Genomic DNA, 23,784 nt, shown 5'->3' with positions numbered 1-23,784 from the left:
TTATCTCGTCACTTCCACAAGATAATTTGGGTTTTAATTTATTTATTCAAGCTTTGATACGATTCAAATATTATGGGGTCCATGAGCTGATAATTGGTAGCATTCACAACTGGAATCTGAGTGATGGGTACAGGAGATGAAAATAACGGAATGAATGTGTCGTTAAGGGGAGATGCGGGTGAAAATCCGCGATTTTTTTCGAAAAAGTCGATTTTGTGTTTTCTCGCGTTTTGTATTCCTCAAAGCCTCTTCTTTTATGTATAAAAAAATCAAAGCCGAGGATCAACGGGAAGTTATTAAAAAATGCAATTAAAGCACTCGCGGTGGCTCTTGAAAGTGCAGATTTGACCGCATTTCGGGTACGCGGCATTTTGCACTACGGCGTCGCCCGCTTTTGAATTTTAGCGGGGGAGTAGGCCCAACCTTCTTCTCCCAGAAGCCGCATCGGCAGCGGCGCACTCCTGATCAAAATAATAAAAAAAAAAAGGTTCTTTCCCGCCGAAGTCGACCGCTGCGACTGGCCCTTTAAATCACGTGGTATGATTGGAGCGCCGCCATTGGCCACGAGTATTCCACCGCGCTGGCGAACGCAGACGCTTTCTTCGTTCTGCTGTCACCGAGACGCGCACCAACGCTACTGTCCGAGTTTTTATTCTTTCTACGCCATGGATACAAGCGAGAAACGTGATTTTCGCTCACGCAAGTTCCTGACGAGGCATCAGTACAAAGGAAGACGCCCCAAGCGCAAGCGGAGAGCTCCGGGGACGGAAGGTACGTCTGCCGCTAGGCCTAACTGCGGCAACGGGGCCACACCCGATTTAGATGCCGCAAGCTTTATCCGGAGCGTCGATGACTTTGTCAGTGCATCTGAGAAGAAGATAAAGATGTTTGACGACGATAACAAGTGCGCAGACGAGCGCGGAAGCGCAGTTGTGTGCGAGATCGGCATGATAAGCGACCTCGTCAGCGGCGCGGCGTGCCCGGCCTGCGGACGATGCAATCTCTCGGTCAGAGAAGAAAAGGACTGGCATCATTTTTGGAGCTGTACTGCAGAAATGACGCATGTGCAACAACCGTCGTTTCTACTTCAAGCCGCGCATCTCAATCGTGCAACAGTGATGACAAGTGCGGCAGTGCAAGGGATACCTTCGCCGTCAAGTCGGTGGTCGCAGCGCGCGCGATCGGCGTTGAACATGAACAGCTTTTGCGGTTTTGCGCGATTATGGGCATTGCAAAGCCAATGCATCATAAGGCTTTTAATGCTATCAGCAAAAAAGTGCACGCTGCCGCTGAAAACCTCAAACAAGCCCGGCAGCTGACTGCAGGTGAGGCAGGATGCACGAACGTCGCAGTGCAACGAAGAAGTATGGAGGAGTCGGCTCGCAGGGATTGTGAGGGGGCAAACTATGGGGCTGGTGCCTTCTAACTTTGTATATATCTTTGACACACTCTACCTGACATTCTGTGCAAATTTCATCAGTGTTTTAGTAAACATGTTTTTTAACTTTCGTTTTTCTCTGTTCCTCATTTTGTCCCATTGTTGGAGTTTGTGCACTAAAATTTGACCACTTTACATTGTCCAATCACAATGAAACTTGGCATGCTTTAGAATGTGCTGAAATCAAAGAAACAACTTTCAGACCTTTTATCAAACTTATTCAATGAGATAATTTTAAAAGTCTATTTGTTGGGAGTGGTAAAAGTGATACTTCAGATTTAAATTTTTTTCTAGAAAAAAACAGTAATGGAACACTATATTTATATGCTTTATTGAATTCTACTATTCATTTGGAGCAATGTGAGCTATTTTTCGGTGTTCTGTTGGGCCCCCTGTTGTCACATTGTTTTTACAGTTGTGTAGTATGTAAACAAAGAACCAAATCAGCTATCAAAAAACTAAAAGCAGATTTGAAAAGAGCAGCTCGAACTCTTTAAATGATGAAAGTTTCATTCAGCTGTGACAAAAATTAAAGAAAATGTTTTTCCGAGTAGCATCTCCCCTAAGTACTTTTGAACAGAGGTGAGACGGCACTGAATCCCCTCAATTAAGGAGTAATGATAAGGTGTTCTTATTAGTGTTCCCTCGTATGTCATCTCAAGTGTTCTTATTAGTGTTTCCTCGTATGACATCCCAAAATCGCTTTCAATTAGCCTTTAGTAACTGTGGAAGAGTAGTGTTTAAAAAAGAAAACTCAGCTGGTCAGCTGAGACAAAATGTTACATCACGTCTTGAAAGGCGTGATGTAACATTTTGCCGCTTTTTTGTACGACAGCCAATTCGTTTTAAAGAGTGTCTGGCTGTACGGAACAAACGCTTTTTCTTGTTTTGTTCAGATGTGCATTATACCAAGGCGCTTTTCTGTTAGCGTAGGCGGTTCTAAGGGGGGCGTATCGGATGGTTAAGCGAAAAGCTTCACTAGGCTAGTCAACACAGGGGTGAGCATCGCCGTCAAAAAAAGGCACAGCTGCGCATGCGCGAACTCGCCGAGTGTTTGAAGCGAAAAGCTTCCAGGGTCAGAGCCAAGCTTCGCGTAGGTCATATGCCGTGACGTCACAGCAAATGCTCCTCTCCACATTAAAAAAAAATTAGTAGCCATCCAGGAATCGGACCGCGATATCTTGGATCCACAGCCGAGCGCTTTACCGCTGTACAACGCCGCGGGTAGTGAAGCACTGCTCATATATCCGCTTGTGTACTGTGAGGATGATAGCGGGATTCCGCGCGTGACAGATACTGCGATTGGAGCGCAATTTGAAAGTACCAAAGACTAAAATAGTTAAGTTACTCAATTAGGGTGACGTCAAGGATGTGACCTCACCCTTCTGAAATCAGCTATGAGGACCAAGCACGCTCCAACGCCGCTGGGCGGCGCTTCTTGCCTGGAGAAGCGTGATAGCTACTGCTACCACCCCATTTCAAAGGGGACGCTCCTATATTCCATCCATCCATCCAGCGTTTCGATGGAAGGAAGGAACATGAGGAGGAAAGGCAGGGAGCTTAACCAGTAAAAGCAACCGTGGGGGAATGGGATGAAAGTGGTTGAGGAAAACAGGGAGATGGCATTCATTTTAACAGAGGAGTGGGAGCAGAGATCAGCTGGCGCCTGGCAGGCAGAGCTGTCGCTTTTTTAGGGGGTCTGCGAGGACAGAGGTAGTTAGAAGTGAAGCAGAAGAAAGTGCAATAACGGAGGCTGAGCCCCAAAAAATGGCAAGGAGGAAGTCGAGAAAGAAAAGTACAAAAAAGAAATTTAACACTAGGATCAGTTACATAGACATCCTAGGGGGTAGAAAAAGAGCGGTATGGCTAGAGATAGAACAGCAGTTGAAGGATGACAAAATAGGTGTGCACGCTCTTTGCTAGACTCATCACAGGGATCTAGAATATCCGCCGTTTATAGAAGGCTACGTCTGGGAAGGGTGCAACAGAACGAGAACTGAAGAAAGGGTGGAGGGGTAGGTATGTTGATACACCAGGGAACAAATTGGCAAAGAATTAAATCATCTTGTAAAGAATATATCTGGGTTTCAAGAACAATTGCCGGCATAAGGACATGGGTAGGGGTAGTTTATTTAGGAAGAGGACACCAATGCAGGCAAGGAAACAAGGATCTTGTTGAATGTCTCAGTGACGATATAAGCCAGTTTGGAAACGGGGCCAATATTATTCTGCTGGGGGACATGAACGGCCACATCGACGATCTCGAATCGATACACGGATTGTAACCGGAAGCTAATGCTAGATTTCTGTGAGAGACACGATTTAGTTATAGTAAATAGAGAAACAAACTGTGAAGGCCAAATCACGTGGGAATTCCGCAACAGGCAGACGACCATTGACTACTGTCTAATGTCGCAGGAAATTTACAGCAAAGAAACAAGAATGGAAACAAACGAAGAAGGGAAGTGTAGCCTGGCAAGTGATCATAAACGTATTAGTCTGCAGATGGGGCCCTTGATGAAAATAGAAATGGAACTTAAACAAAACGTAACAAGAAATTAAACGACAATCAAATAGCGCAGATAGCAGCAGACATAGAGGAAGCAATAGAGAAAATCCCCATAGAAGACTGGGATTATGAACAGGTAGAACTACTCATAAGGAGGAAAATTCAGGAGGTTAAAGTAGCAAACCGCTGGAATGGAAAAAGCCACGGAGCTGGTGGAATAAGGAAATCAGGGAAGCTATTGAACAACGACGGGATGCTTCAAGGGAACACCGAGTGGCAAAGAAAGCACAGGTATCTCGGGAGGTAATCGACCAAAAATGGGAATCATATCGAAAAAAGAAACTTGAGGTGCAGGCCCTCGTCCAAAGTAAAATAAGGAAGTCCACCGATCGCTGGATGGCTGACATACACGATGCCTCTAGAGGCGAAGCAAGAAAATTCTGGAACCATATAAGCTGGCTAGGGAAGAAGAATCAAAGAAAGCAGGATCGGATTCAAGATAACAAGGGAAATTGTTTAAAGGGAGATAACGCAGTGAACTACCTTACATCAGTTATAGCCGAGTCATTTAAGACGATAGGGTAATCTCCGCAAATCAGGAAGCAACACAAGGTAGCAGAATACAAAGCAGCTTAGAACTGACCAATCTAAACTGGAAAAAGGCAGAAAAAAATATTCCTGAAAACACATCTACAGGAATAGATGGAATTCCGATCAAGCTGATTAATGAACTTGGTCCAAAAAGTAAGGAAACGTTGTTAAAAACTCTGGAAACAGTCATAACGAATAAGCGAATTCCGGACAGCTGGCGGCAGAGTAAAATTAATTTGATTTATAAAGGGAAAGGAGAAAGGATGCACATAAAATCCTACAGGCCGATTACCATAACATCTGTTATGTACAGGTTGGCCATCCAGGCGGTGAAATTAAATGTGCAAGCATGGGTAGAAAGTAACAAGATACTCGGAGAACTTCAGAACGGGTTTAGAAATGGTAGGCGCTTAGATGATAGCCTGTTCGTGCTATACCCAATGCATCGAAATATCTAGAGTGGAAAATAGACCTTTGTATTTGGCCTTCCTGGACATAGATGGGGTGTACGACAACGTAAACAGGGAACTCCTGTGGAACATATTAAAAGAAGAAGGTATCGGTTATGAGATAATAGAGTTCCTACAGGAAATATACCGGGATAACAAAGTAGAAATTACGTGGGAAGGAATAAGAAGTACGCAGGATGTCAAAGTATGCAAAAGGATTAAGACAAGGCTGTCCTCTATCACCGGTGCTGTTCATGCTTTATATGATAAACCTGAAACGGAGGATACAGACAGTAACCTAGGTTTTAACCTGTCATATAGATTAGGTGGAAAGGCGGTATAGCAGCGCCTCCCCGGTTTGATGTATGCAGACGATATTGTGCTGCTAGCTGAGAGTCTGGAAGAATTGCAAACTCTAGTTAAGTATTGGGGAGACGAAGGGCTCTAGGCTTCCGTCTTAGCGCAGTTAAGTCGGGTCTGATGATTTTCAACGGCTCAACTGATCAGGGTCTTAAAATTCAAGGCCAGCAGAATATAAATATCTGGGGGTATGAGCAAACGAAGGATTGGCATACATTGGAAAGCATGAGCAATCACTTAAGGGCAAAAGCCGAAGGAATGCCGGGATAATGAAGCATAAGGCATTGTGGGGATACAATAAGTATGAGGTTTTGAGGGGTATTTGGAAAGGAATTATGGTGCCCGGACTTACTTTCGAAAACGCGGTATTTTGCCTAAAATCAGAGGTACAGTCGACATTAGAAATAAATCAGAGATCCGTTGGACGATTAGCACTAGGTGCCCACGGCAAAACTACAAATGAGGCGGTACAGGGAGATATGGGCTGGGCATCTTTCGAAGTACGGGAAGCTCAGAGTAAAATATTAAATGAGGAACGCCTGAGGAAATTGGACAGCAACAGATGGGCAACTAAAGTATTTAAATACCTGTACTTAAAAAGCGTGTACTCACAATGCAGGAAAAGAACAAGGAAACTAACCAATACGTATGCTGGTCACAAGGACGAAGAAATAAAGAGCATTAAGCAACAGGTGATAAACGCAGAAGGTAAAAATTGGATACATTCGATGGAAAAGAAACAGAGTGTGGAATTATACCGAAAGTGGAAAATGCAGATCAGGAAGGAAGCTTTCTTTGATAACTCAAGAGGCAGTGCCCTACTTTTTGAAGCTCGATCAGGGTGCCAATTAGAACACGCAGCTACAAAAAGAAATTTGACAATGAAGATGACCCATGTGCTCTATGTGGAAACTCCAGTGAAGCAATTGACCATATGATGCTTCAATGTAATGGTATCGATGCGGAAGTCGATGCAGGCGCAGTCACTGTTCCTGAAGCTCTTAAGTTTAGAGATACCAGTGGCTGGGTGAATAAACCGGCGGTGGAAGCTAGCAAAAACGACTGGAGTTGGGGGCTTAAAAGCCGAAAAGTGACATATAGTTAGTAATGTAGAAAGCAAAAATTAATAAATAAAATGATGGTGTAGTTAACCAATCAAAACAATAATTAAGATATAGGGAGAAAAATGAGCATGATAGCTACTGCTACCACCCCGTTTCAAGGGGGACGCTCCTATATTCCATCCATCCATCCATCGAGTGACAGATGCCTTTCCTGTAAACGAATTATAAAACGGCAGCAAACTTAGAAGCACTCGACATGGAAGCCAAGGAGAATTTAGCTACTGACGAAGTCTGGAGAATCTAACTTCTTTTGATCCCGAGGAAGACTGGGTCAGAGAAATAACTCAAGTTAACGACATTCTAGTGGAAATTAAGAAGAAGAAATGGACATGGGGAGGACATGTAGTGCGAAGAGAGGATAACCGATGGTCGCTGAGGGTAACAAACTGGATTCCAAGGGAAGGAAAGCGTAGCAGGGGGCGGCAGAAAGTTAGGTGGGCGGATGAGATTAAGAAGTTCGCAGGGGTCAAGTGGATGCAGTTAGCACAGAACCGGGTTAATTGGAGAAATATGGGAGAGGCCTTCGCCCTGCAGTGGATATAGTCAGGCGGATGATGACGATCCAGAGGTAGTCACTGCTTTTCGCTACGTATATCCAGGCACAGCTGAGCTAAGCCATGTTTAATTTTTTTGAGCATGGCCGAGCTAGTTTATATGGACCGGTCATGAAGTCATCGCAAACACAGATCTAGAAATAAGCAGAGTTCGCTGTTAGCTTTGTTAAAATCACGAAGTTTTCTTTGTCTGCTTGTTTTTGTTTGAGTCACTATTAGCGTAAAGTGTAAGATTATCATGATTGCTCAACCCCGGCAGGTGCGAAACCATTGATAAGTTGTCTGTTGATGTTGAAAGAATAAGATCGACAACTGACGAGATGTACACGTGCAGGACAACTAACAATACGTGATAAGTTGAAGTGCCTGGTGTCATCGACGGTACCGGAACCATGGAAGAATGCAAACATTATCCTCATTCACAAGAAAGGGGACTGTAAGGACCTTAAAATTATAGACCAATCAGCTTACTGTCTGTTACGTATAAAGTATTTACTGAGGTAATCGCTAATAGAATCAGGACAACCTTAGACTGCAATCAAGCAAAGGATCAAGCAGGGTTTCGGAAACGGTACTCTACTATCGATCATATCCATACCATCAATCAGGTGATAGAAAAATGTTCGGAATATAACCAGCCCTTATACATAGCATTCATTGATTACGAAAAAGCATTTGACTCAGTTCAAACCTCGGCGGTGATGCAGGCATTGCGAAATCAGGGGGTAGACAAGCCGTACGTGAAAGTGCTGGAAGATATATATAGTGGCTGCACTGCAACCATAGTTCTGCATAAAGAAAGTAACAAAATTCCCATAAAGAAAGGTGTTAGGCAAGGAGACACAATCTCCCCAGTACTATTCACAGCTTGTTTAGAGGAAGTATTCAGAGACTTGGAATGGGAGCAGTTAGGGATAAGGGTAGATGGAGAATACCTCAGTAATCTGCGATTTGCTGATGACATTGCCTTGCAAAGCAACTCGGGGGATGAACTGCAAATAATGATTGATGACCTAGACAGGAAAAGTAGAAAGGTAGGCTTGAAAATCAATATGCAGAAGACTAAGGTAGTAGGCGAATATGTCTACTTAGGACAGGTAGTAACCGCAGATCCGGACCATGAAAAGGAAATAACAAGAAGAATAAGATTGGGATGGAGCGCATTTGGCAAGCACTCGCAGATTATGACTAGTAGCTTACCGGTATCGCTCAAGAGGAAAGTATACAACAGTTGCATCTTGCCTGTACTCACCTATGGGGCTGAAACGTGGAGGCTAACCAAGAGAGTTCTACTTAAGTTGAGGACAACCCAGAGGGCTATGGAACGAAAAATGGTAGGGGTAACATTAAGAGATAGAAAGCGTGCAGAGTGGGTCAAAGAAATAACTCATGTTACCGACATTCTAGTAGAAATTAAGAAAAAGAAATGGGCATGGGCAGGACATGCAGTGCGAAGAGAGGATAACCGATGATCGCTGAGGGTGACAAACTGGATTCCAAGGGAAGGAAAGCGTAGGAGGGGGCGGCAGAAAGTTAGGTGGGCGGATGAGATTAAGAAGTTCGCAGGGGTCAAGTGGATGCAGCTAGCACAGAACCGGGTTAAGTGGAGAAATATGGGAGAGGCCTTCGCCCTGCAGTGGGTATAATCAGGCTGATGATGATGATGATGATGATGATGATGATGATGATGATGATGATGATGATGATGATGATGATGATGAAGTCTGAGCAAACGGAAAGAAACAGATTAGATTCGGCGGACGGGGGATTTGAAAATGATTTATCAAAAGACCAGGCGATATTTGTAAAATTGAAGTCACCTAGAAGTAAAAGATCAACACCGGGGAAACTGGTTACAATATGATTTAGAGGATCGTGTAGGTTATCGCAAAATAATGTCAGCCAAGGGGGATCGATAACATACACCTAATGCTATTTTTTTAAAGTTCAGATTCAGGCAGCACCATATTAGCTCTAAATTAGTATTCATAGGCACAGCAAAACAATTGATGCATTCACTAATAGCAGAAGAGACATCTGGGCGGGTTGGTATGGTGACATGATGGAAAAACAGCGCTACATACGTGGACGGAGGAGAAGAACAAACAAGACGGGCGCTCAGCGCCCGTCCTGTTTGTTATTCACCTCCGTCCACGTCTGTAGCGCTGTTTTTCCATCATGTCACTAATAGCATTGGGGACAACTCTGCCCGTTCGGTCACTCCGACAACATATTTCTTTTCACAATTAAACAGTTCACTATTCCTTATTTTGGCATTTAGCCATGTTTCGGTTAACACAATAATATCAGCATTACAGCCTTCTATCATTGCGCAACTTTTTTTGGGTTATCCGATCAATGCTCAGCCACACCTTCAATGTTTTTATATGTGGTAGTTAGTAACTGTTAGTAGCTAGTATCCCCAGCAGCTGAAGATAGCAAAAATAATACCAGTGTTCAAAAACGTGATCCCGCTCCGCCAAATAATTATTGACCAATCACCATTCTTCTCTTTTTTGACAAAATTTTAAAAAAATTAATTTGAATAAGGCTGTCCGGATATATTGAAAAATACAATATACTGACAGATACTCAATACGGTTTTCGGCGTGGACTATCTACAGATACGGCTATAGCATCTCTCATAGATTACATCAGGCTAGCTATCGATAAAGGAAAGAGTTCAGGTGCAGTTTTCATTTGATTCCATCGATCGCTTCATCTTCTTTCAGAACCTTGAGTCGTACGGCATATTAGGGCCTCCACTAATGCTTTTAAGAGCTTTCTTCGTGACCGAGAGCACATAGTCTGTATTAATAACCATGCATCTAACAAAGCTCTCACTAACAAAAGAATACCACAGGGTTCTATTCTTGGCCCTGTATTGTATTTGCCTTCCTGTTTTAGGCATTGTAATAGTACATTATACGCAGATGACTCTACCACGGTAACATCACACCATGACATTTTCCGGTTCCTATCTAACTTTCAAATTGACATTAATTCTCTTGAGCATTGGTGCCTGACTGTGAATGTTACTAAGACCTGCTTTCAGATTTTCCACCCCCCTTCCGAAGCCATTGCCCGTCTCACGCAAGACCGAATTTCCTTTTTAGGTCTTGTTATTGGCGCATACCTAAAATTCGTGCAAGAAAATTTTATACGTGTACTAATCAAAGCACTTTACTCGGCATTCGTCCACCCTCCGGTCGAAAATATTTTCCTCCCCGGTGACTGTGAGACTAGAACGCAAGGCCACAAAAGAATAAGTAATAACGCAGTAGCCACCGTAAATACCCGATTCTGTCGTGCTTCTCTCTTTCCGTTCCCTCGCAAAGGTTTTTCCCTCTCCTGCCCGGTCGTCTAGCCTCCGCAAGACAAATTCCCCTCTCTCCTCCGCGTTTGGCGGGAAGTGGGGCGTGGCACTCCGCGAGCGCGAAAACAAAAAAAAAAAGAAAAAAAAAACGGCCGAGGGAGCGCGCGCCGCTGGATTCAGTCTGGCCGTGGCGAGGGAAAAGCGCACAGCGAGCAGTCAGTCAGCGAGACGGACCAATGGACGTCGTTCGCGGTACGTACGTACTATGGCTCGACGGGCCAGCGCAGCAAACGGGGAAGCTGGCTTCCCGAAGGAGAGCATGAGAGAGCTTTGATTTGTATTTTCGATGCTTTGCGGCGCGCGTGCCACTGTAACATTTTGCACAGACTATCTCCGGTACCTGATCGAAACACTGGGCTCATTTGCTTAAAAGGGCCTTCCCTGGACAGTGGCCCTTTAAACTATGCCATTTCATCCTGGCCTATCATGTTCATCTTTGACCATTAATAAAACTGCAAAAGCAAGCATCCTAATCTCCTCCCCTCGAATGTCGCACGGATTTAAATGTTCTACCCCTCTCGGCTCTTTATCTTTATAATATTCTTTAAGATTCTTCAACAGCAGCTCCCACTTAGCATTTTTCTCCCGGCATGATAAAAAAAAAAACAGCGTTACACGGTTCGCTCTACGTAATAATTTTCTACTACCTAATGTCATTACTAACTATGGGAAACAATGCCTTCAATTTTCGTCCATTTCATTTTGGAATTCTTTGAATTTCGACATTAATCAAACTAATACACTTTCTTTGTTGAAGTTCGAATTAAACATTTTTCTTAATTTGTGATTTCTATGTTATTTATCTTTTGTGTCGCGGAATTCGTGTTTTTTGTACCTTTTTTTTGTATTCAATATTTATATCTAAATCTGTCGGCAATGAACATTTTACTATGTATTTCATTATTTATTTTCAGTGTTGCTTCATAACACAATTTTCCTTACAATATTACGTATTATTCTTTAAGTTGTCTATCAAAATTTATTACCAAGGCAGGTTCCACCATGGAACCTGTCTTGGTAATACTATGGGACCGCTCGCTGCATATTCCTGTATGTTGTTTTTTGATTTGAATATAAACTTTCAACCTCAACCCTTCATGTATTGCCCGAAAGGGAGCTTAAGGATTAATAAATAAATAAATTATAAAACTCCGGTTTATAACCACCAAAGCACCATATTATAACCACGGTTCTGTAGGGTTAAACGTCTGCCATTTAATGTGGCTGTTTAGCCTATGGTCTCTGCGTGCCACTGTATTGGAGCTGATCATGTTAAAGCTATAGGATTAAACCTCCGTGATTTTGTGTGGTTGCTCTCAGACAGCTGAAGCTGCAGCACACCAGGCCCATTGCACCGAAAATTTGTGCAACCTCGCTTTTGCATGGTATGAGAATTTTAGCCAAATGTCTCCGCATTTTTCAATAAGAGAGGGAGGCAGAAATGTCTCTGGTGGGCCGCATATGCCTAGTTTCCCTATGAACAGTTGAAAACTGATGCAGTCGAAACTCTAAATAACAAACCTTACAGTAACAAAATTCACAATGCAACGCATATATTTATTACCCGATTTCCGCCCCATTTAAAACTGTTTCTTTTTTTTCGCGATTTGACGAATTTCCTGCTGCACTTTTGATTTAATAAAGTCGTCGTGCATCGCATGCATGCGCTATCAGCAACTAAAACTTCAGCCAACACACACAGCATTTTACATTTATTTTACCGGCAGTCTGTAATCGGCAAGCGAAACAAAGTGATGATGACAGGGGCCACGCTATCTGTCGTGTGCGTACAAAACCTGTGGTGCGGAAGTTTTACGACACGTCATGACAAAGCCCTAACACTTTTTTTTTTCAAGGCGCGAGTTTGCAGGCTTGGGAATGTTCAATGATGATGATAATGATGACATCAGTGGCGAAATTTGGTGGTTGGGAATACTAGGTGATGCACTCACTTTTTGCATATAGTGAAAAATATGTCCGCGCCGTTTGCTATCCGTCATTATACACTTAATATAGAAAAGAACATCTGGTGCATTTGTTAGCACTATTATTGCTAGAATTTCTTGCTTATTTCCTGAATTCATAATTTACAACTTGCCAGCAAAGCATTTTTACAAATTAACAAAGCGCAAAGAAACCGGACCCGAGAAGAAGACAACGCACAGACGTAACGGGCACTCACTACCACCTTTACTGTATGCGAGGCCAAAACATGTTTTGTATGTACTACCCCGTAGTTACCTTCTGCACAGTGGAAGGGAACACCACACGTTTTGCTTATCAAAATAGTAACATGATTAGGGTGCACTTAAAGCTTGGAAGACATGAAAAGCTGCAAGCATTCTTGTGGTGCTTTTCATAATAAAAGAGAGTGAATGCATGGGCCCCTAAAAATAGGAGAAGGGACGTAACGAACAACAGGTAAGAAGACATGGAAGATAAAAATCATGAACAAAGTTTGAAAAATGGGGGTGCAAAAAAATGCGCAATGGGTCTAAAACAACACCTTCAGGAAAAATGCCAGTCAATTGCTAAAAAACAAAAACAACCTTAGGTAGCAAAGCACTGGAAGTAGTAGGCGAATATGTCCACTTAGAACAGGTAGTAACCACAGATCCGGACCGTGAAAGGGAAATAATTAGGAGAATAAGATTGGGATTGAGCGCATTGGGCAAGTACCCAGAGATTATGACTTGCAGCTTACCGGTATCACTCAAGAGGAAAGTATGCAACAGTCACATCTTATCTGTACTCCCCTATGGGGCTGAAACGTGGAGGCTAATGAAGAGGGCTCTACTTAAGTTGAGGACAATGCAGAGGGCTATGGAACAAAAATGGTAAGGGTTAACATTAAGAGATAAGAGGCGTGTGGTGTAGGTCAGAGAAATAACTTGAATTATGACTGGAAATCAAGAAGGAGAAATGGGCAGGCCATGTTGTACAAAGAGAGGACATCCGATGGTTGCTTAGCGTAACAAACTTGATTCCAAGGAAGGCAAAGCGTAGCAGGAGGCAACAGAAAGTTGGGTATGTGGATGGGGTTAAGAAGTTTGCAGGGGTCAAGTGTATGCAGGTCTAGCACAGGACCAGGATATTTGGAGAAATATGGGAGAGGCTTTCACCCTGCAGTGGGTATAGTCTGGCTGATGAGTTTTTTGCAGCAGGGTGTTTTACAGGTGGTGTGTGCTGCTGATAGTTATAAACACATGCGAATAGCATCTACATAGGACATCTTGTCAAATATAATATTCAAAAATAAATTACTGCATCCTTGAAACTTGTGCCATGGTGCATACACATGAGAGCTGCGTGGAAAGCACACGTACTTTGAATGATTATCTACGGCTTGGTGCCGATATTAAGCAGCATTCGTTTGAGTGATTTAAAGAAATCCCATTTTACACCTAAAATGAATATCCAAATAAGAAGACATGAATTGGCCACCCATGTAGGATTATAGTGCATAATGTACAGAGTTGCAAGAAAAAAAGCTGTTTCAAGCAAGCGACCATCATATATGCTTCAAAATCAAGCGAGGGTATCAGGTACACCCTCAGTACTGATGCTGGCCCTGGCAGCAGCATCATGCATAATAATCACACTGAATTCCCCACCATGGCTTACATAACGGTGTCCTTTCAAACACTCCATTTTAGCTAATGTCACTGGCATTAGGTCCCTAGTAGAAAAGCCATATACCATGACATACCTGTGGCCAGGGTGGCGTGGTTGACGACCGTGCGCACCTTGTGGTCGGCGCCCGTGTACTGGCCGTAGTCAGCCGGCCGGTAGAAGATCTGGTTCTTCCACATGTTCAGGTCCAAGAGCATCACCACCACAATGATGCCGTAATTGAACCACTTGCCTGCACATCCCCCGCCTGACATTCAACCGCTATTCACTGGAGTGGGCCCTGTCAAACTGCATGTGCTCAGCTATCACTAGTGGAAGTGCGCCACTGTTTATTTGGGCCACCTGTCATAAGCATCAGACACAAGACATAGTCTCTGAATTAAGGCTGGCCACTTACCGCTGATGTGGAAGACGATCTCAGGCAGGTGCACATACTTCTGGAACATGTGGTATTTGAAGGAGGCCGCATGCAAACCAGGCAGCTTGATGTTCACATCGCATACAAAGTGTGGGAAGTCCCAGTCCTGCATCAGGGAAATGGTGATTATGCAGAGCACGAGTGCCTTTTTGCCTCCACAGAAATGTGGCCAGTATCAAACCCCCCTTAATCACTGTGCCGCAGTGGCTTGGACGTGTTTAAGTACTATGTCGATCGCTCATTGTCGACAAAGAAACTGCATGAAAAAGAGACATCGAATGGTGCACACTACCTAATCCTTCTTAAAACACTCATGCCTTGTGTAATGCGAGACGAAGAGAGCATGTTGCTGAGCTAGTTAGTCATCCATCAAGTCGAGAAATCAGCGCAAAAAAAAAAACAATGGAGAGAGAGAAGGACACATACGACGATTGACGAGTGCTATCAATCGTCATTAGCGCTCGTCAATCGTCTTATGAGTCCTTCTCTGTCCATTGTTTTTATATTTGCGCTAAACTCGACATGTGTAGTGCCGAGAAGCCTTTCTATACGAGAGAACTGAAGGCTTTATTTTTCTGCTGATGAAAACAAGGAATTGACTTGCTCAAGCGTGGCCTTAGCATCTGCTCTGTCACAAACACGCAGTGTCCCCAACCTCTGCCAACGTCAAGCTTTCTAAGTGGCAATGCATTTCAGAACAAAGGGGCCAAAGAGAATGCAACACGCGGGGTCCCCTGCAGGCTGGCACATGTGTGGTTCATTTTGGATGTTGCTACAGATAAGAGCACGGAAGGCAAATTACTGTATAGGCACCTCGACGAAATGACGGCTCTGGACTACCAAACGAGGTGGCCACGTCGTGATTTACATTTCTTTCAAGTTTTCACGATCGTGTGCTCTTAAAATAGTCTGATTGCAGCCTCAAAGCAAGACTGTTTTGCCCATCTCGCGATGGCACAGGCAAGAGCAGCATCCACAAGTAGAGCGGGTAAGGTGCCTTTCTATGCAAAAATACTATGGCCGTCACTTTCCCAACTCGTATGCCACTTACTAGCAAAACTCTAGAGGTAGGTAAAACATTATACCTTTGCGTCTGCAAAAATCTGTCACACCCTCACACGCAGATGCAAGAGCAATTAAAAAAAAATCAGGAAATGAGCGCAAATGTTTATTCACATTTGCGCTCATTTCCTGATTTTTTTTTAATTTCAGCAGGGCAAAAGAAGTAGGTAGCATTAGATCAGCTGAGCTAAAGCAATAAGAAAGTGCCACGCTTTAAGCAACCGCTGACAGGCATAGCATTCTGATTCTGTCACGAAATTCTATGTCATGGTTTGATGTTGCTTATCATAACACAGTCAGAATGAAATGCCGGCAACTGGCGAAGAAAACAACTCTTCCCTGCAGCTTGTCCCTGTCCCTGCGCTATTTTTGTTTGACACGTCTTATCAACGAACCCAATCTTAGCATATGAGATGCAATTACTCAAATGAGAACGACAGTTTTTCTTTAGTCAAGTGTTTTACCATGCCTCCTCTATTTTTTCTGTGCCTACCGGATCACGGAGCGAACAAAGGGAACGCGCCGCCACTCATCGTGGTGCCACTCACGTTGGGGTCCTGTGCATGCAGTTTCAAGGGCGTAATGGCGGTCGTGAGGCATGTTCCGCATTTTTCTGTGAATTTCCTGCGCAGTTAAATAGCATCCACGAATAATTTTTCTGAGCTGGCTGGTTCTTAAACGTATGCTGAAGGGTACATGATTTATTATTTATGTGAATAGCGAAGGCAAGGGGCTTGCACTTACCACGTCCAAAAAGCATCATTTTAAGTGAGAACTTGTTCAGCTCGTTCGGTAGTAGCTCTTGCCGGATATAATTGGGGGCTGCGTAAAAAAAAATCTTGTCATGGTAATTTGTGTTTGTAGTGATTGATTGTTGTGTGGTAGCTAGGCAATGTCAAGTAACATACTTGATGAATTTAAAAAATTTAAATATTATAAAGGGGGTTCGAACGATTCAAAATGCTCCGAATGAGAAGCAAATGCTTAATGATGCTAATTCACCAAATGAAAATTTTCATTCAGCGAATAACAATTAAGGCACTATATCGGCATCCTCTCTTTTTGGCCTGTTCACCTCTTTCTGGATAAGACGGGCTGGGCTCTTGACAATTGTCCTCTGACATTTCTATAAAAGCAGTTGTTGGGCGAGTTGCTGTTTTTGACGATCCATAACTGCAGCGCAAACGAGATGAAGGAGGGACAGACATTTCTGCATCTGTGCTGTCCTGACACTTGTGCCGCTTTGTAGCCGGCTCAGTTTCCTCTTCGCTGATCTTCGGAAACACCCTGATGCTTTCTGTATTCATTAACTGCCTTGTCTTCATGTACGAAGGGTATTCACCTTTCTGGAGGCAATCCTGCTTGCCCTCCGCAAAGTCGGCTTCCTTGAAGTGCCAGCTACACATTTTTGAATAATTCGAGGTTGTGTTGGGCCCCCAGTTGTCCCTCCGTATGGCTTTCAACTACTAATCCCGTAGCGCTGTGTGCACCGGAATTTCGGGGAGTGATGAAATCTTGCTTTTCCCACCTGAGCAATATGCCCTGCAAGGCAACTGTGAGCGGCTTAACAATGCGCTTTGATATTACAATCGTATACGTAACACGTTCCATGCAAGCACAAATTCGCCGAGCAAAAAAACAAGGGCTGGCAGTCTGAGAAAATGCAACCACTAATATTGATCAAATTATAGACAGAGTATGCCACAGGCAGATTTAGGCAGGCTACAAATAACGTTATTTGCTATCCAGACCAAACAATTCTTGGCTCAAAGTTGGAAGAGAGCAGATGGTACTGTTGATCGTCGCCGATTTTCGGGTCCCTGACGCACGAATTTAGAGTCTAAGCAGTGCTGTCTCAATAACGAATGCCAATAAGGTTTTTGCACGTTCGAGCCAAAGAGACTGAATCGTGAGTGTATAGGGATCAAAATACGTGTGACTGAGCAACAGTGTGGTGCAGCTGCAGCGAATGCAGATGAACCCCAACGTGACAAGCACCAGCACTCAGCGTTAAGTAGCGTAACCAACCGATTCGCGTCGCCGGCCGTGGAAGGTGCATCTGGCAGGCACAGAAAAAATAGAAGAGGCTATTGTTTTACTTTACGCACATGTTAGAACGCTGAAGGAAAAACGCTCTATAATGACAGGAAATTATTGGAAAGTTGGTCAGACATAATTTCTAGTGCAACGGCACGAGACAAGAAGGGAGGAGACACAGCGCTGACAAGAAATGAAGCTGTACAACAGGATGGGATGTGTCCCTTCTTGTCCTTGTGCCGTTGCGCACTAAACTTCTCAAACAATAAAGGTTTTCGTAGGGTGAAGCAGTGCTGCCTCTAACAGCCCTGTCACATTTTGAAGATGGTCCATGCACAGTGAAGCATTGCGTTGAAGCACGCAGTGCAGTAAAACTGTGGCGTGCAGTTCTGACATACCGGAAGCAGTATGTGGATGCATGCAAGGAATATATGTGTAGGTATTGTAACGAGATGGCGCCATTCCAAAATAAAAATTAATAACAGTGACGTGTCATCCAAAACTGTGCAACTGGGCGATGCGGATGCCCAGTCACAGCTGCGGGTGAAGTTAAAGAAAGTGAAACCCGCATGCCAATATGATTTGAGGAGGCCTATTTCGACAATCGCTGGCAGCGTCATATTCATTGACCATCCGAATAAAGTGCAGCAAGGCCAGCTCATGCCAGAATTACCAAACGTCCAGTGCCCTAGATTTACATAGCGCTGGCCAGGACGGTGCTCCTAATTCAAATTATCCAAATTAACGGTGGTTTTATTACTGAGATTTTACTCTACTTTAGCATCGCTGCTACTTCAGCGTCAGAGATAAAAGATGTGATTATCTTATATCCATATTTCATTGGGAGCTCTCATGACCTCTTCTTGGTTGCACTGCTGCTTTCAACAGGTCCTTTTCTCCCAGCACAATTGCAGCATGGAATGAATTACCAGAATCAATAGCCTCTGAGCACGACACACCTAAATTCCCAGTATACTCACTGCCCATCTAAACAGATAACTACAAAGGTTTCCTTTTTGTGCTATTTTTATTCTTTCGAGTTTATATGATCGTGGTGCGTGATCTATGTTTCTGTATTTATTTTGTTGCTCTTATACTGCGTATAGTCTGTTTTAGAAGTTTTTGAATTTGGCTCAGTTACATTGCATGCTATCCTTCTATTGTTATTGTATTACAGTATTGTAGTGCCTGTTTTCGTTTTTCATTTACTGACCATTGATACATGTTATCGATACCCCCCCCCCTCTCTCATTCATGCAATACCCACTTGGGGCCTTTGAGGAATAATAAATGATGATAAAGATTTTCTTTTGGAGAATGATCAGTTTGTCGTAGTTTGAAGCTGTCGTGGTTCCCCATATGCAAATTCCGTAGCTAAGGTTTGAGTAAAAGAATGAGTTGTAGAGAGTCTGCTTCAGCCACGTGGATAGTATATGACAGCCTGTTACACGAGACAGTTCACTTTATAATTTGCTGACATGAGCATTCCATGTCAGATCCTGTATAAACCATACACCCAGGAACTCGGTAACTTGTTCGAGTAAGCTGCCATCAAACTTCAGTTCAACTGAGTACGGATCTTTTTTGCTTGCTGGCTTGAAAATTATATATTTGGTTGTACTTGTGTTCAGACAAAGCCGTTTGCTTTGAAGGCAGCCGGACAACCTTGAAAGACAAGTATTAGTCGATTTTTCTAAACCTTCCTTCGTGGCGGCTGTGAAAAAGATGTCGTCAGCATACATTATTATTTCAGGCGAGCAAGGTATTTATGTCATATCCATTATGAGTTAAAGGCCCCAAAACAACACGCACACACACTTCCGAAACATATCAGATCCTGACCTTCAGGCACTTGTGAACCATGTTTTTCTGATGTGCGGATTCTCGCAAAGAGCGGCAATACGATAGCCAGAGAATTAATTGAAGCATTTTATATCGGAACGAAAGGTAATTTGTGTGTCAGTGACACGTCGATCTATCTGTACAATGCAAAGAAAGCGTTTCTTGAACATAGCTTATCTTATATGACATGATGCTGAATGTGTTCCTTGCGCATGTGCCGGCAGTGATATATATGTACTTTTTCCTGCCCAATATATCAGTTGTGAGTGGCGCTCTGTTCCGTTCTTCTTTTCTTGTGTGTATGCGTGTTGTTTTGGCGCCTTTAACTTTTAATAAATAGGCACCAACTAGCCCAACAAGAAGTTCTCTTATTCTGTCATATCATTTATGTATACAAGGAATAAGAGGGGTCTTAAGATAGATCCCAGAGGTACACCGTATTTTAGTTCCAACTTTTGAGACACAAGGCATACATAGATAGGTATCGATTGGAGAGATACAATTTCATTCAGTTCTGCGCTACACTTGGAACACCATACCTAGCCAGCTTCTGTAGAAGGGCACTGTGTTGTACAGTGTCAAATGCGTTTTTAAAATCTAAAAATATTCCTAGAGTCAGTAATTTGTTTTCAATATTTTGAATTATTATGCCCTTTATTGTAATCAACGCTCCTCCTGCACACCTGTTTTTCTGAAAACTGTGACTTTGAAATTGTTTCATGTTTTTGAAAAAAGGACGTGAATCTATCATTAACGATGCACTCAAATATCTTTGAAAACGCAGGCAGAAAAAAAATCGGCCTATAGTTATGCAATTATTTCTCACCTTTGTAGACGGGGATGCCTTTGGTTATATGTCTTTGGTATATGTGTGGGCACGTCAGCGGGCCACCGGTCAACGCCATGACAAACCCGTTCCTGCTTTTTGTGCAGATATTTCTCGGCTTGACTGGACCGGCAAGCATACCCGATGAAGCAACATGTGTCACTGCTGCCGGACTCTACGGAGTCTGCGCGCTACAACTACCACGTTCCGTCGACGCTTGGACGGCACCGCCCTCAACTTCCTCGGCCCCGGCCTATATAAGACGCTCTTCACACAGCAGTCACTTCAGTGGGCACGTCAGCGGGCCACCGGTCAACGCCATGACAAACCCGTTCCTGCTTTTTGTGCAGATATTTCTCGGCTTGACTGGATCGGCAAGCATATCCGATGAAGCAACATGTGTCACTGCTGCCGGACTCTACGGAGTCTGCGCGCTACAACTACCACGTTCCGTCGACGCTTGGACGGCACCGCCCTCAACTTCCTCGGCCCCGGCCTATATAAGACGCTCTTCACACAGCAGTCACTTCAGTGGGCACGTCAGCGGGCCACCGGTCAACGCCATGACAAACCCGTTCCTGCTTTTTGTGCAGATATTTCTCGGCTTGACTGGATCGGCAAGCATACCCGATGAAGCAACATGTGTCACTGCTGCCGGACTCTACGGAGTCTGCGCGCTACAACTACCACGTTCCGTCGACGCTTGGACGGCACCGCCCTCAACTTCCTCGGCCCCGGCCTATATAAGACGCTCTTCACACAGCAGTCACTTCAGTGGGCACGTCAGCGGGCCACCGGTCAACGCCATGACAAACCCGTTCCTGCTTTTTGTGCAGATATTTCTCGGCTTGACTGGATCGGCAAGCATACCCGATGAAGCAACATGTGTCACTGCTGCCGGACTCTACGGAGTCTGCGCGCTACAACTACCACGTTCCGTCGACGCTTGGACGGCACCGCCCTCAACTTCCTCGGCCCCGGCCTATATAAGACGCTCTTCACACAGCAGTCACTTCAGTGGGCACGTCAGCGGGCCACCGGTCAACGCCATGACAAACCCGTTCCTGCTTTTTGTGCAGATATTTCTCGGCTTGACTGGATCGGCAAGCATACCCGATGAAGCAACATGTGTCACTGCTGCCGGACTCTACGGAGTCTGCGCGCTACAACTACCACGTTCCGTCGACGCTTGGACGGCACCGCCCTCAACTTCCTCGGCCCCGGCCTATATAAGACGCTCTTCACACAGCAGTCACTTCAGTGGGCACGTCAGCGGGCCACCGGTCAACGCCATGACAAACCCGTTCCTGCTTTTTGTGCAGATATTTCTCGGCTTGACTGGACCGGCAAGCATACCCGATGAAGCAACATGTGTCACTGCTGCCGGACTCTACGGAGTCTGCGCGCTACAACTACCACGTTCCGTCGACGCTTGGACGGCACCGCCCTCAACTTCCTCGGCCCCGGCCTATATAAGACGCTCTTCACACAGCAGTCACTTCAGTGGGCACGTCAGCGGGCCACCGGTCAACACCATGACAAACCCGTTCCTGCTTTTTGTGCAGATATTTCTCGGCTTGACTGGATCGGCAAGCATATCCGATGAAGCAACATGTGTCACTGCTGCCGGACTCTACGGAGTCTGCGCGCTACAACTACCACGTTCCGTCGACGCTTGGACGGCACCGCCCTCAACTTCCTCGGCCCCGGCCTATATAAGACGCTCTTCACACAGCAGTCACTTCAGTGGGCACGTCAGCGGGCCACCGGTCAACGCCATGACAAACCCGTTCCTGCTTTTTGTGCAGATATTTCTCGGCTTGACTGGATCGGCAAGCATACCCGATGAAGCAACATGTGTCACTGCTGCCGGACTCTACGGAGTCTGCGCGCTACAACTACCACGTTCCGTCGACGCTTGGACGGCACCGCCCTCAACTTCCTCGGCCCCGGCCTATATAAGACGCTCTTCACACAGCAGTCACTTCAGTGGGCACGTCAGCGGGCCACCGGTCAACGCCATGACAAACCCGTTCCTGCTTTTTGTGCAGATATTTCTCGGCTTGACTGGATCGGCAAGCATACCCGATGAAGCAACATGTGTCACTGCTGCCGGACTCTACGGAGTCTGCGCGCTACAACTACCACGTTCCGTCGACGCTTGGACGGCACCGCCCTCAACTTCCTCGGCCCCGGCCTATATAAGACGCTCTTCACACAGCAGTCACTTCAGTGGGCACGTCAGCGGGCCACCGGTCAACGCCATGACAAACCCGTTCCTGCTTTTTGTGCAGATATTTCTCGGCTTGACTGGATCGGCAAGCATACCCGATGAAGCAACATGTGTCACTGCTGCCGGACTCTACGGAGTCTGCGCGCTGCAACTACCACGTTCCGTCGACGCTTGGACGGCACCGCCCTCAACTTCCTCGGCCCCGGCCTATATAAGACGCTCTTCACACAGCAGTCACTTCAGTGGGCACGTCAGCGGGCCACCGGTCAACGCCATGACAAACCCGTTCCTGCTTTTTGTGCAGATATTTCTCGGCTTGACTGGATCGGCAAGCATACCCGATGAAGCAACATGTGTCCCTGCTGCCGGACTCTACGGAGTCTGCGCGCTACAACTACCACGTTCCGTCGACGCTTGGACGGCACCGCCCTCAACTTCCTCGGCCCCGGCCTATATAAGACGCTCTTCACACAGCAGTCACTTCAGTGGGCACGTCAGCGGGCCACCGGTCAACGCCATGACAAACCCGTTCCTGCTTTCTGTGCAGATATTTCTCGGCTTGACTGGATCGGCAAGCATACCCGATGAAGCAACATGTGTCACTGCTGCCGGACTCTACGGAGTCTGCGCGCTACAACTACCACGTTCCGTCGACGCTTGGACGGCACCGCCCTCAACTTCCTCGGCCCCGGCCTATATAAGACGCTCTTCACACAGCAGTCACTTCAGTGGGCACGTCAGCGGGCCACCGGTCAACGCCATGACAAACCCGTTCCTGCTTTTTGTGCAGATATTTCTCGGCTTGACTGGATCGGCAAGCATACCCGATGAAGCAACATGTGTCACTGCTGCCGGACTCTACGGAGTCTGCGCGCTACAACTACCACGTTCCGTCGACGCTTGGACGGCACCGCCCTCAACTTCCTCGGCCCCGGCCTATATAAGACGCTCTTCCACAGCAGTCACTTCAGTGGGCACGTCAGCGGGCCACTGGTCAACGCCATGACAAACCCGTTCCTGCTTTTTGTGCAGATATTTCTCGGCTTGACTGGATCGGCAAGCATACCCGATGAAGCAACATGTGTCACTGCTGCCGGACTCTACGGAGTCTGCGCGCTACAACTACCACGTTCCGTCGACGCTTGGACGGCACCGCCCTCAACTTCCTCGGCCCCGGCCTATATAAGACGCTCTTCACACAGCAGTCACTTCAGTGGGCACGTCAGCGGGCCACCGGTCAACGCCGTGACAAACCCGTTCCTGCTTTTTGTGCAGATATTTCTCGGCTTGACTGGATCGGCAAGCATACCCGATGAAGCAACATGTGTCACT

The 23,784-nt window shown here is 45.3% G+C and overlaps 1 protein-coding gene across 1 annotated transcript in view; it reads right to left on the bottom strand.

The window, feature by feature from the left end:
- Positions 1 to 23,784, bottom strand: part of LOC146171939 (transmembrane protein 117-like) — a 438,815-nt gene that overhangs the window by 38,274 nt on the left and 376,757 nt on the right. Inside the window, exons 7-8 of the mRNA XM_084586209.1 lie at positions 14,432 to 14,558; positions 14,111 to 14,266 (exon numbers count right to left, since the gene is read on the bottom strand). Of these exons, the coding sequence (XP_084442335.1) occupies positions 14,111 to 14,266; positions 14,432 to 14,558 (283 nt within the window). The remainder of the gene's footprint in view (positions 1 to 14,110; positions 14,267 to 14,431; positions 14,559 to 23,784) is intronic.

Source organism: Amblyomma maculatum, unplaced genomic scaffold (genome assembly GCF_055883805.1).
Source record: "Amblyomma maculatum isolate TAMU_Amacu unplaced genomic scaffold, ASM5588380v1 scaffold_15, whole genome shotgun sequence".
NCBI lineage: Eukaryota > Metazoa > Arthropoda > Arachnida > Ixodida > Ixodidae > Amblyomma > Amblyomma maculatum.
This window is presented reverse-complemented; position numbering and strand designations above follow the sequence as displayed.